This window comes from Typopeltis vanoorti, chromosome 20, assembly GCF_054136105.1.
Source record: "Typopeltis vanoorti isolate ZY-2024b chromosome 20, IOZ_Tvanoo_1.0, whole genome shotgun sequence".
Classification (NCBI taxonomy): domain Eukaryota; kingdom Metazoa; phylum Arthropoda; class Arachnida; order Uropygi; family Thelyphonidae; genus Typopeltis; species Typopeltis vanoorti.
In genome coordinates this window covers 107,557,237-107,569,593 of record NC_143568.1, presented here as the reverse complement: position 1 = coordinate 107,569,593, position 12,357 = coordinate 107,557,237, and the positions used below count along the sequence as shown (strand labels likewise).

The 12,357-nt window shown below is 35.4% G+C and overlaps 1 protein-coding gene across 1 annotated transcript in view; it reads right to left on the bottom strand.

Moving 5' to 3' along the window:
* Nup107 (nuclear pore complex protein Nup107) overlaps positions 1-12,357 on the bottom strand; it is a 304,699-nt gene that overhangs the window by 219,224 nt on the left and 73,118 nt on the right. Inside the window, exon 9 of the mRNA XM_090410299.1 lies at positions 10,956-11,027. Within this exon, the coding sequence (XP_090266425.1) occupies positions 10,956-11,027 (72 nt within the window). The remainder of the gene's footprint in view (positions 1-10,955; positions 11,028-12,357) is intronic.

Genomic DNA, 12,357 nt, shown 5'->3' with positions numbered 1-12,357 from the left:
AAGGCAATACTAATGTATGGATCAGAAATTTGGATGTTAAACAAAAATGATATTTAACGGTGCCGAGGTGTTCCTAAACAAGTGTTTAAGAATGATACTGGGAATATATTGGCCAAAACAAATATCAAACGAAGAACTATGGCAGAGAACAAACCAGAAACCCATGTTGCAACAGATACGTGAAAGAAAATGGAGATGGTTGGGGCTTGTGTTGAGGAAAGAAGATAAAATAATAGTAAAACAGGCTGTAGATTGGAACCCACAGGGTAAAAGAAGATGAGGAAGGCCAACAAGAGAAACAAGAAAAAGAACAATACTGAAAGAAATAACAAATATTAATAAAAACTAGAAACCAAATAAAAGCAGAAGCAAAAAACAGAGTCCGGTGGAAAATAGTGGTAGAAGACCTATGCTCCTAGGTGGAGTGAAGAGAATTAAGTAAAAGTAAAAATGATACCAATTCCTATTTTTTGTTTAATCTTTTTCATCACTGTATCGCTATAGATATTAAATAGTTTTGGTGAAAGGATACAATCTTATCTAACTCCTCTTTTTATTTTCACTACAGAAGCCTCATCGTTAAACAGCTGCATTTTCTGTTTGGTGTAAATCATTTTTATAATCTTAAGTACATGATCTTCTATGTCTAATTTATCTAATATATTGAACATTTTATTATGTTTTATCTGATCAAAAGCCTTCTGAAAGTCTATGAAGCATATGTAAATGTTCCTATTTCTTTCAAGTGATCTTTCTATTAGTATTTATAGTTCCAGGATAGCGTTAATGGTTCCCATTTCTCTTCTGAAGCCTTTCTGTTGTTCACTCAATTCACCACTTATGGCTCTTTCAATTTGTTTGTTAACAATGGTTAAAATAATTTTAGATGCATGGGATATTAGGCTCACAGTTCTGTAATCCTTGCAATTTTGTGCATTATGTTTCTTTGGAATTGGTATGCAGATAGATGTTGTAAAAACTTCAGGTAATTGTATTGTTTTATAGATGTCCTGAATGGATTCTGCAAAATAGTTATTATTGCCAGTCAAAGCTTTCAGCAGCTCAGCTGGAATATTATCATACCCAGGAGATTTATTATTAGGAAGATTCTTAATTCTCCACTTATAGAATTGCTAAATTTCTGTCACGTTTATTAACTGCCCATATTGGACAATCCAGATCATTCATCAAGAATCCCACACATTTTCTTGAGAAAATCAAGGATATTCAAATACGAGAGTTGGATTTGTTAGTCGACTCTGACATTGTTTCGCTCTTTACCAACAATCCATTATTTGACACTGTTAATTTACTATATGATGATTACCTTCATGATATTGCAAAGATTTTTGAATGTGTTATAGAATCAGGATATTTCAGCTGGAAAAACAAAATCTATAGACAAGTTGAAGGTACTGCTATGAATAGTCCTCTGTCTCCACCTTTGGCAAACTATTTTTTGAACCATCTGGAAGATACTTTGTTCTCATCCATTCATCCCAACCCTCTCATTTGTTTCATTATATTGATGATGTCTTTGGTGATCCAAAAATGAACTTACCCTACAACAGATCAATAGCCTTCACCCATGCATTCAATTCACTATGGAAAAAGAAAAGCATCCTTCTTGAACCATTCGTACATGCACAGCCTCCGGCAATTTATCAACCAGTGTTTATCGAAAACCTACCTTTACTAGCAGATACATTCAGCAAAAGTCTGCTCATCACACTTCTCAAAAAATTGGTGTTATCAAGTCTTTAATTAATAGAGCACATAAGGTGTTCTCCTCTCCCTCAAGCTTACAACAAGAACTTCTCACTATCAAAACGTTAATGGAATTTAATGGTTACAGTCTTAATCAAATCCAGCAGATAATTGACTCCTATGTTCCAACACCTCAGGATTCTTCAACAGACCACATGGTTCCAATCCCTTATATTTCTGGCATCTCTGAACAGATTGGTAGAATTTTGAAGAAGTATCATCTCATTCTATCATAATTCTATTTCAGATGATAATTCTATCATCTGCTGCCATCTAACTGTCACATTCTATCATTAGCTGGCATTTACCAGATACCTTGTGAAAGTAATCTAATATACTTTGGGCAGGCAGGCAGGCCGTTCTGTGGAAAAATAATTAATGAACATCAATATTATATCGAATACATGAAACCTCAAAAGTCTGGTCTGGCATAACATAGTATTGACACTAAACAAAGTATAAAGCGGGATGAAGCTAGTCTTCTCTAGAAGCCGACTTAAATATGAACGCCTTTTCAAAGAAAGTTGCGAAGCCCTTTTACATAGCCCAAATCTGAATCAGACGATTGTCTGTTCTCTCTCCCAAAAGATTCTTATCTTATGTAACCATCAAAAATAGTTTTAATAATATTTTAATAATATTATTTATTAATATTAATTTCTAGCATGCGACAACAGTTTTTAATTGGTAAACCACTGACTGCTGTATGTACCTTGTATTCCTGTTCCTTTGATTTGCTTGTTTCTACACACTGATGATGTACTGTTATTTTCAGTACAAAATATCTGTATTTTCATTTCATTAAAGTTAATTACAGTGGTTATATATTTATTGTTTATAATCTTGAACTTTGTTGATGTTGTTGGGACGTGTTCTGGGATTTGATCCAGTAGCTGACTTGTCACTGTTCACCCTGGTTCCCTAACAAAAACAATGGGAGCCTTGTGTAACTGGGCAATGCCCCAGCTGACATGATATTCGGTCATGTTGTACCATCATTTTATATTGTGATCTAAATCAATAAAAATGCAATTTGGTTGGTTAAATCCCAAAGTGTCAGCCCATCCTTGTTCGTTCAGTATCCAGGTAGATATCTAATGGAGCAACATGAGAAGATGAGCATTGGACATTAGGTTAGAAGTCCCAGTCAGTTCTCCACATTCCTTAAAAGACTAAATGGAGGTTCCCTCCCAGTTCTACAGCTTAGATCCTTAAGCACCCCAAAGTGAAAATCAAGTTCAAGTTTGTCATCTTCAATTTTTCTAAGCTTGCTTCCAAGTAGGCATGCATACAAATTCCTCTGTAATACTCAAATTCACTTTTATGTCTATTTTTTTTTTATAGATGGGTGTTACGAGAGCTCTACTCCAATCATCTGAAATTCGACCTTCTTACCAGGCATTTTTATTTATGCAGCATAGTACTGGTAAATCTTTTATACCTTTATATTTGAGCATTTCTAAGTGAATATCATCTAATGCAGCTACCTTTCCACATTTCAGGCTGTAGATAGCTTTTCTATCTAAAGCATTGATATACATTCACTCCTTACCATTCTTCTAGAATATTTTCAACCATAGATCTGTTGTCATTTCTAGTTTCTTTGAACAATTTTTTTTAAAGTAATTATTCTAGAAATCTGAAACATCTTTATTATTTAATAAAATTACCTCACACTCTTTCCTCAATTTCTAAGTTTTCTCAATAACCATCTTCAGAACATTTTGTGACCTTCCTGATTTATCTTCTATATTTCTACATTTTTCTCCATATACTCTCAGGTCACATGCTTATTTACTTGATAGGAATATTTATGTGCTTTCTTCTTTCCAAGGACTGCCAATGTAAATTGTTACTCAATCAAGCAGTTTGGATTTCTTCATCATGATCAAATTCCTAACATGTACCTTTAAGGTGTAGAGGATTTTATGATAGTACTACATGAAAAACTTACATCATTACTAACTTCCTATCTACAATTATCTTCCAAATCAATCTGTTACCTGTCAAGACTACAACATTATCAGATCTTATATTTCTGTCTTCTAAGGCACTTTTTACTGTATCAATCCACTTATATCTTAGTCTTCCTCTGGGTCTTTTTTGTCAACCTGGCAGAATAAACTTGTTTTGCTAATCTTTGGCATTCTGTTTAAGTGACCATACCACCTGAGATTAGCTCTGCCAACACATTCCTAAATGCTAACAATGTCAAGTTCTTTCCTAATATCCTTGTTTTTAATATGATATTGAAATTGATGCCATCTGTTCATGCTCCTAGTCTTTCTCGGGATTCCCATACCTGTGGTCTCTAGTGTTTGGTTAAATGTTTTATTTCTCACCCAGCTCTCAGATCAAAAAGTTAAAATTGGTTTGAACACTGTCTTGTACAAATTTAGTGTTTTGACTAATTTCTCTCTTATTCCATATAAATTTATTCAGTTGACTTCCTACAATACAGGCATTAGTAAGTTTTCCATTTCCATATTTTGTTTTCCATTTCCATATTTAATTTACCATCTTAACTAAAAATTGTGCCTAAGTAGCTGAAATGTTTGACTTGTTCTATAGGTTCTCCATTCATGATGCAGTCAATATTTTCAATGTATCTGCTTATTTTCATTGTCTTCATCTTGTTATTTTGGATTTTCATACCAAACCTATTACAACAGTTATTCAATTAGTCAGAAAATCTTGCAGACTTATACTGGATTTAATTAAAAATATAACATCATCTGCATAAAGTAAAGAACCATCTTACAACTCAAATAAAGACTAAGTATTGCTTGATATAATGCCCCATTGACATCATATAACTAGTATTTTGAATAGCTTTTCTCTTGGCACCTTGTCATATGCCTTTTTCAGGACTACAAAACTAAAATACAGATCTTTGTTATATTCCCACAATTTCTCAACTATTTGTCATAAAGTGAAAATCTAATCCTGACAGCCTTATTTGGCCTGAATTCAGCTTGTTCTTCATCAAGATTCCCTTCCAGAATCCTTTTCGACCGTTTCTCAAGTATATTTGCATAAATCTTATTTTTCATCTCTGTGAAAAATTGTCCAGTTTCCCATTCTCATATTTGCCCATGAGACTGACTGCCATTCAAAAAGATTAGCTTCGTATTTTGTGTTGAATACTATGGCTACTCCTTTTTTTTTTGATTGTCATTGCCTGAATATAACATTTTGTATTTATTGCTCAGAAAGATCTCACCAGTTTTTGTCTTTTTTGTTTCAGTCACAACTATAATGTCTAAATGCCTCCCTAACTGAAACAATCGACATTTTTTTTTTCTCAGAATCTGTTATTAATTCTTCAAGATCTTGTTTCCAAACTCTTTCATTTTTTAACTGAATAACAGTTTGTATATATGAGCCTAGTTCACTTCTGAAAGCTGCTTGATTATGATTCTTTTTAAAATTATTATGCATATTTTCTTTTCAGTATGAAATTCATTTTTATTCTGCTCAAAACTAAATGGTAATCACTTATTTCAAAGTTTGATGAGCCTTTCTGAGTCAATGTACTCCTCACTGTCTTCCTCTTGAATATTTTCTACCACTATCCCGTCATTTCATGTTTCATTCTACAATCTTTCATAGCATTTTCTTTATATCACCATTATCATCTCTGATTCCTTTTGTTACTCTTTCCTTTAATTCTAAGCTCTTTCACTAACTACCAAGTATATTTTGCCACCTTCGAAATATTTATGTTATATATGCATACCAATGTTTCTCCTATGATTTGTTTAGCTACTGTTTATGCATGGCTTTGCTTTCTTATATTATTCTTTGTATTCTTCCAGAGCAAATGTTGAAGACATTTGTGAGGAACTTATGTACCCTTTCTTGTTTTCTATGATAGACTCCTCGAACTTCCTGAGTCTGCCACAGAGTTCTAATTTTTCTATCCATACCAACAAATTGACCACATACTTCACTGGCTAAATCAATTATGTTTTCAGTCTGGCATTGAATCTTAAAGATCTAATTCTTGTTATGAAACTCTTTCAATTTTTCTCCAATAATATTTGTATATTTAGAGCTAACCTCTCAAAGTTATGTGATTGATTCTTTTTAAAAATTTTGTACATTTTTCTTTTTAATATGATATTAATTGCTCTTTTCTCCAAATTTTCCCAAAATATTTTTGTATGTCTCACAATCATTTCCTACTTTTCTACTCTGCTATTTAGATCCCCAACAAGGACCAACTTTTCCTTTTTCATTGTGTCAGTTGCTTTTTCTAAAGCCCCAGAAAATTCCTCCACTTCTACCTTAGTAGAACCTTCTGTGGGACCATAGGCACAAATAAGTCTCATTGTCCAGTTTCCCATTCTCATATTTGCCCATGAGACTGACTGCCATTCAAAAAGATTAGCCTCGTATTTTGTGTTGAATACTATGGCTACTCCTTCTTTTTTTTTGATTGTCATTGCCTGAATATAACATTTTGTATTTATTGCTCAGAAAGATCTCACCAGTTTTTGTCTTTTTTGTTTCAGTCACAACTATAATGTCGATCTGGTACTTATCTAATTCCTCAGCTAGCTCCATTTCTTTGCCATTCAGGATTCTTATGTTGATAGTACCGATCTTTAAATTTGGTGATTTTGAGTTGGGGTGTGCTTTCAGATTTGTTCCAGTAGCTGACTTTTCGTTGTTCGCCCTGGTTCCCTGGCGAAAACAACGGGGGCCTTGTTTAACTGGGCGAAATTTTGTCATGTCATACGGCATGAAATTTTGTCATGTCGTACCATCATTTTTTATTTTTGTTTAACCAATAAGAATACAATTTGGTCGGCTAAATCCCAAATTGCCAGCCCATCCTCGTTTATTCAGTATCCAAGTATATACCCAAGAGGGTGCACCACGAGAAGGTGAGAATTGGACATTAGGTCAGAAGCCCTGGTCGGTTATTCGCATTCCTTTAAAGGCTATGTGGAGGTCTCCTCTCAGTTATACAGCTTTGACCTTAAAATGGCAAATATCTGTTGGATTTCTGCTCAGGACATGGACTAGTTATTACTAACACCATGTTCCAACATAAAAATGTGCACAAATTCACATGGAGAGAAGAGGCAAGGAATAAGAAAAGTCTCATTGACTATGTTATTGTTGATAGTGATGTTTTCTCCCTGGTGCAGGACACCAGAGTGTACAGAGGATTTGAAATTGGAAGTGATCACTATTTAGTCTTGAGCAGGATAAAAGTGAATTTCATATCGAAAAGAATAACAAAATAACAGCCTGTGTAGCAGTGGATGTGGCGTTTGCATATCACGGCGCTTGGCCGCACGAAGGAAGACTTGGTTTCCAGTCTAGTCAGCGACTACAGGAAATTTTTCCAAGCCTTTTTTAGACCGGTTCCCGAGTTAGTCGATCTCTGGCACGGGCAAGCAGGTTTTTCCTCCCAGAAACTCGGGTTTTTCGTCCTGTAAACTCAAGAAAATCGACCATAGAACCCACATTATTTTCAGACATTAAATATATTGTGTTAGGGTTAGGGACCACGAGATGGCGGCACATTTGAGCCGTCTCTCTTCACTGTGTACCGCTTAATAGTGACAGACTTGGGTCATCTATCTCTGATTGGTACCAGTGGAGATTGAACTGCCCACTCAGTCTCCAAAAGTTAGATAGGGCTAAATGGCCTCGCCTACTCCCCGTATACGGGAATAAAAAGGCGTTAGCTGATTTTTTTTTTTTTTTAAAAGAATAACATGTAAGAAAGTTTTAAAGCGAATAAAAGTTGAGCAGCTCTCAGATGTGAATTGTAGACTAAAATACACAAAGCTTATTGAAGAAAAAATGAAAGAGTTTGAGAACAGGAATCAAACCTTGGAGATTCAGAGCAAACTCTGAAGAAAACATTGATTGATTCTGCCAGAGAGGCATGTGGTGAGGTTATCTGCAAGCATAAAAAAGTCAGAACTCCCTGGTGGACACAGGAAGTTAAAGAGGCAGTGAAGGAAAAGAAGAAAGCATATCAAAAGTTCCTGTCAAATAATCGGTTTGTGCTCTTAGAGAATATAGAGACAAAAGTCATGGGAGGACTTTGGCAAGAATATAGAAAACAAATATCAAGAAGGTGGCAAAATATTTTGGAAGTTGTTGAAGAAGCTTAGGAATGGAGGAAAGAGTGCTGTAAAAGGAGTTAGAGATGATAAAGGTGACATGAAAACAGGAGAAAAGATATCCTTGAAGTATGGAGTAAATAATTTGGAAAACTGCTAAATGAAACAAGCAGTGATGACAGCACAGTGGTAAAATACACTGATCAGGCATGAAGTCAGGAATACATATCCATACTTGAAGTAGAAAAAGCCATCAAAGGCTTGAAATGTGGAAAGGCAGCAGGAGTAGATGATATTCTACCAGAAATGCTGAAGTATGGTGGTATAATAGTCTTACAGTGGCTGCACTGCATAGTTTAGAAAGCCTGGACAGAGGGACGAATTCCCGATGATTGGAGTAGAGCTCTCATAGTACCCATATATAAAAAGGGAAATAAAATTGAATGTGAGAATTACAGAGGTATTTCCCTACTGAGCATTCCTGGCAAGATCTATGCAAGTATACTTGAGAAACGGTTGAGAAGAATTGTGGAAGAAAAGCTTGGTGAAGAACAAGCTGGATTCAGGCCAAATAGAGGCTGTCAGGATCAGATCTTCACTTTATGACAAATAGTCGAGAAAGCATGGGAATATAACAGAGATCTGTATTTAAGTTTTGTCAATTTGGAAAAGGCATATGACAAGGTGCCAAGAGAGAAGCTATTCAATACGCTACAGTTATATGGTGTCAATGGGGCATTATATCAAGCAATACTTAGTCTTTATTTGAGTTGTAAGCAGTTAGAATTGAAGGAAGTACAGGAAGATGGTTTAATGTTAAATCTAGTGTGAGACAGGGATGTACATTATCCCCTCTGTTATTCATTATCTATATGGATCACATTATGAAGGAAAGTGGTATTAAACATGATATCAAAATTGGAGATGTTAATGTCAGTTCTTTGCTTTATGCGAATGATGTTATACTTCTAAATAAATCCGCTACAAGTCTGCAAGATTCTCTGACTAAATTGAATAGCTGTTGTAATAAATATGGTATGAAGGTCAGCAATAAAAAGACAAAGACAATGAAAATAGGCAGAATCATTGAAAATGTCAACTGTGTTGTGAATGGAGAACCTGTGGAACAAGTGAAACATTTCAGCTACTTAGGCAAGATTTTTACTGAAGATGGTAAATTAAATATAGAATAGACAACAGAATCAACAAAGCTGGTATGGTAGGAAGTCAATTGAATAAATTCATATGGAATAAGAGAGAAATTAGTCAGAACACTAAATTAGCTGTATACAAGACAGTGTTCAAACCAGTTTTAACTTATGGATCTGAGCGCTGGGTCAGAAGTAAAACACTTGACCAAAGACTAGACACGGCAGATATGAGAGTCCTTGAGAAAGATTATAGGCATGAATAGATGGCATCAATGGCAATATCATATTAAAAACGAGGATATTAGGAAAGAACTTGACATTGTCAACATCCAGAATCACAACGGAAACCAGACTTGCGCATAATAGTTCAAGTGAGGTCTTATCAAGGCCTTGTAAAGAGGCAAAATGACATCCTTATCTTTATATATGAACAGTCATTTCAGCATTGCAATTATCTTTTGCAATCTTTGCTACATGGTCCCCTGAACTTCAACTTCCTATCCACTAACACTCCAAGAACCCTAGTCTCATCAGTTTCTTCTAGCACAAACCCACCAATATAATACGACACTGGATATCTAATCATGCCGAAGTGATTGACTTTACATTTACTGACACTGAACTTTCATCCATTTTCCCATGCCCACAATTCCAGCCTATTCAAATCATTCTGCAAGTACTGCGTATCAGTAGCATTCCTGATTACCCTACCTATATTTCTCTCATCAGCAAATAGCTGTATGTCGCTTGTCAAATCCTTCCCGATATCATTAATGCACAGATTGAATAACAGTGGACCAACCACTGATCCATGTGGAACACCACTGGTTACCTTAAATCTTGCAGACACATCCTCCATATACCACTTTTTGATATCTGTCAGTCAGTCAGTCATCCTCTTATCCACACTAATATTCTGTAACCCATATTCTCCAATTTATGCAAGTCTATCATGCTGTATTCTGTCAAAATCCAAAAGTATCATGGTATCTATTCCCCCTGTCTAGTTTGATGGTAACATTGTTATAGAATGTGAGCAAGTTGCTAAAACATGACCTTTCCTTAGTAAACTCATGCTGCTCATTGCAAAGTAGAGATTCAGTGTCAACCCATTTCTGAATGCGAGCCCTAACCAATTTTGGTGATCCATTTCTTCATCACTAGCAGCTAATCTACCAAGTCTGTAACAACATCCCACTATGTAATTGATCTTGTTAGATTCCACCTCATTGCAGATGGCTTCAAACTCACTGCCACATGAAATACTATTAGTAGTAATAGTATTACAATCATAGGTCTCAACTCTAACTGGATTCAAGTCATCTGATATCATTAGTAGCATGCCCCCTCCTCTCCCATCCTCTCTATCGTTAAGCCTTTAACACTCGATACCAGTTAATATGTCTGATTCTGATAGCCAGGTCTCACTAATGCCTACAATCCCAACATATTGGGATTGTAGGCATTAGTGAGCAACACTAAGGCAACAAACTTTACCCCTTTGTTCTGATACTCTTAGCATTCGTGTATAGACATAATAATCTACCTGCATGTTCTTTTGTATACTCTTGTCTGCAGTCTGCATGACACAGTTGGACAACTTGCAGATCTCTATTCTTCTCTAGTGCCTTATACATGTAGACATCCTTGCATACATTTTATGGGTCCGAACAGCATGAACAGAAAGTCAACATTGTTCTCTCCTCGTCAACATTTCCATGACAAAGCCCATTTGAGTCATTAACACAGTTATATAACATTGTCGTTCTTACACTCACATTCTCACCATTTTATAATATGCAGCAATTTTGTATGCAACTTATAGTCAGTGAACAACTATTGCTGAGAATGCAGATCACTGAAAACAAGAAATATAAAAAATGAAAAACTAATATGAAACAAACTAGTGTAATAAATAATTCATCAAGGAAATTAAAACAAACAATACCTGCTGCTGTCGGACAGCTGAATCCCGTTTGTATAAATGTTCAATGAGTTGTTTATCACTCCATCTTTGTCCCTAAAAAAAAAAAGGACCCACAATAAAGAATATCATTCATGGTTCATATTTTTAATGTCTGCAGCACAGGAAAAAACAAACAGAAAAATAAATAAATATATAATTTTTATTTTTAAGTTATTTACTAAAATTAAGCTAACGTTTAATTGTTCTGAAAGAAATAACACAGTTCAGGTTTAAATCTTTAAAATTTTAATCTTTACTGAATCTTCTTATCTATCATTATCAAAATGTGACAGAGGGGATTCCATTTTGAAAAAGAGACAGTTTGAGAATCTCAAAATTGCACTCACGTGTGCAAATGTTTGAATGGTATAAACGTTTTTATACCATTTACTGCAACAACCAAACAAAATGTTGCGAAAATTAATGAAATTGTCTGCAATGATTGTCGATTAATCATTCGGAAGATAGCAGACATGGTACACATTGATAAGGAGACTGTACGACAAATTTTGCATGAGCAATTGAACACAAAGTCTGTGCCAAAATGGTTCCCAAAAAGTTGTGCCAGGAGAGAAAGACGTCCGGAAACAAATGTGCACTGACATCATGGAATGGCTGATAGCGGAGCCAGACTTGCAGGAGATCATCACATGTGATGAGATGTGGATTTCCAGTACGATCCAGAAACAAAGAGACAATTGATGCAGTGGAAAATTCCCACATCACCGAGAATGAAAAAAAGCAAGAATGAGCAAGTCAAAACTGAAGGCAATGCTGATCGTTTTTTTTTTTTTTTTTATATATTAATGGCGTGGTAATGGTTGAATGGATACCAGAGTGTCAGACAGTTAACCAACATTATTACTTTGAGGATCTGGCCAAGATGAGAGAACGAGTGAGGAAGAACAACGCTTCAGCCCACAGTACACCACCTGTAAAGCAGTATCTGGCTGATAAAAAGATCCCAGTGTTGGACCATCCACTTTACTCGCCAGACTTAGCTCCATGCAACTTTTACCTTTTTCCAAAGTTGAAATCTGCATTGAAGGGCACCCATTTTCAGTCAATGGATGAGGTAAAGGAGAAAACGGCAGCGCTACTGAAGCAGATAACACCTGATGACTTGAGGCACCGCTTCCAACAATAGAAAGTTTGTATGCAACGGTGTATAGATAGAGGAGGGGAGTATGGTGAAGGGGATAACAATTAAGTTGTACAATTGTAATAATAAACCACATTTTTGCAACCAGTCTCGTTATTTAATAGCCACATATCATACACCAGTATGATATATGCTGATAAAAGCTCATTCAACAATCCGACTATATTCTTTACAACTGTTATTCTGCTGCCATGACTATCCACCAATATCATAATTATTCTT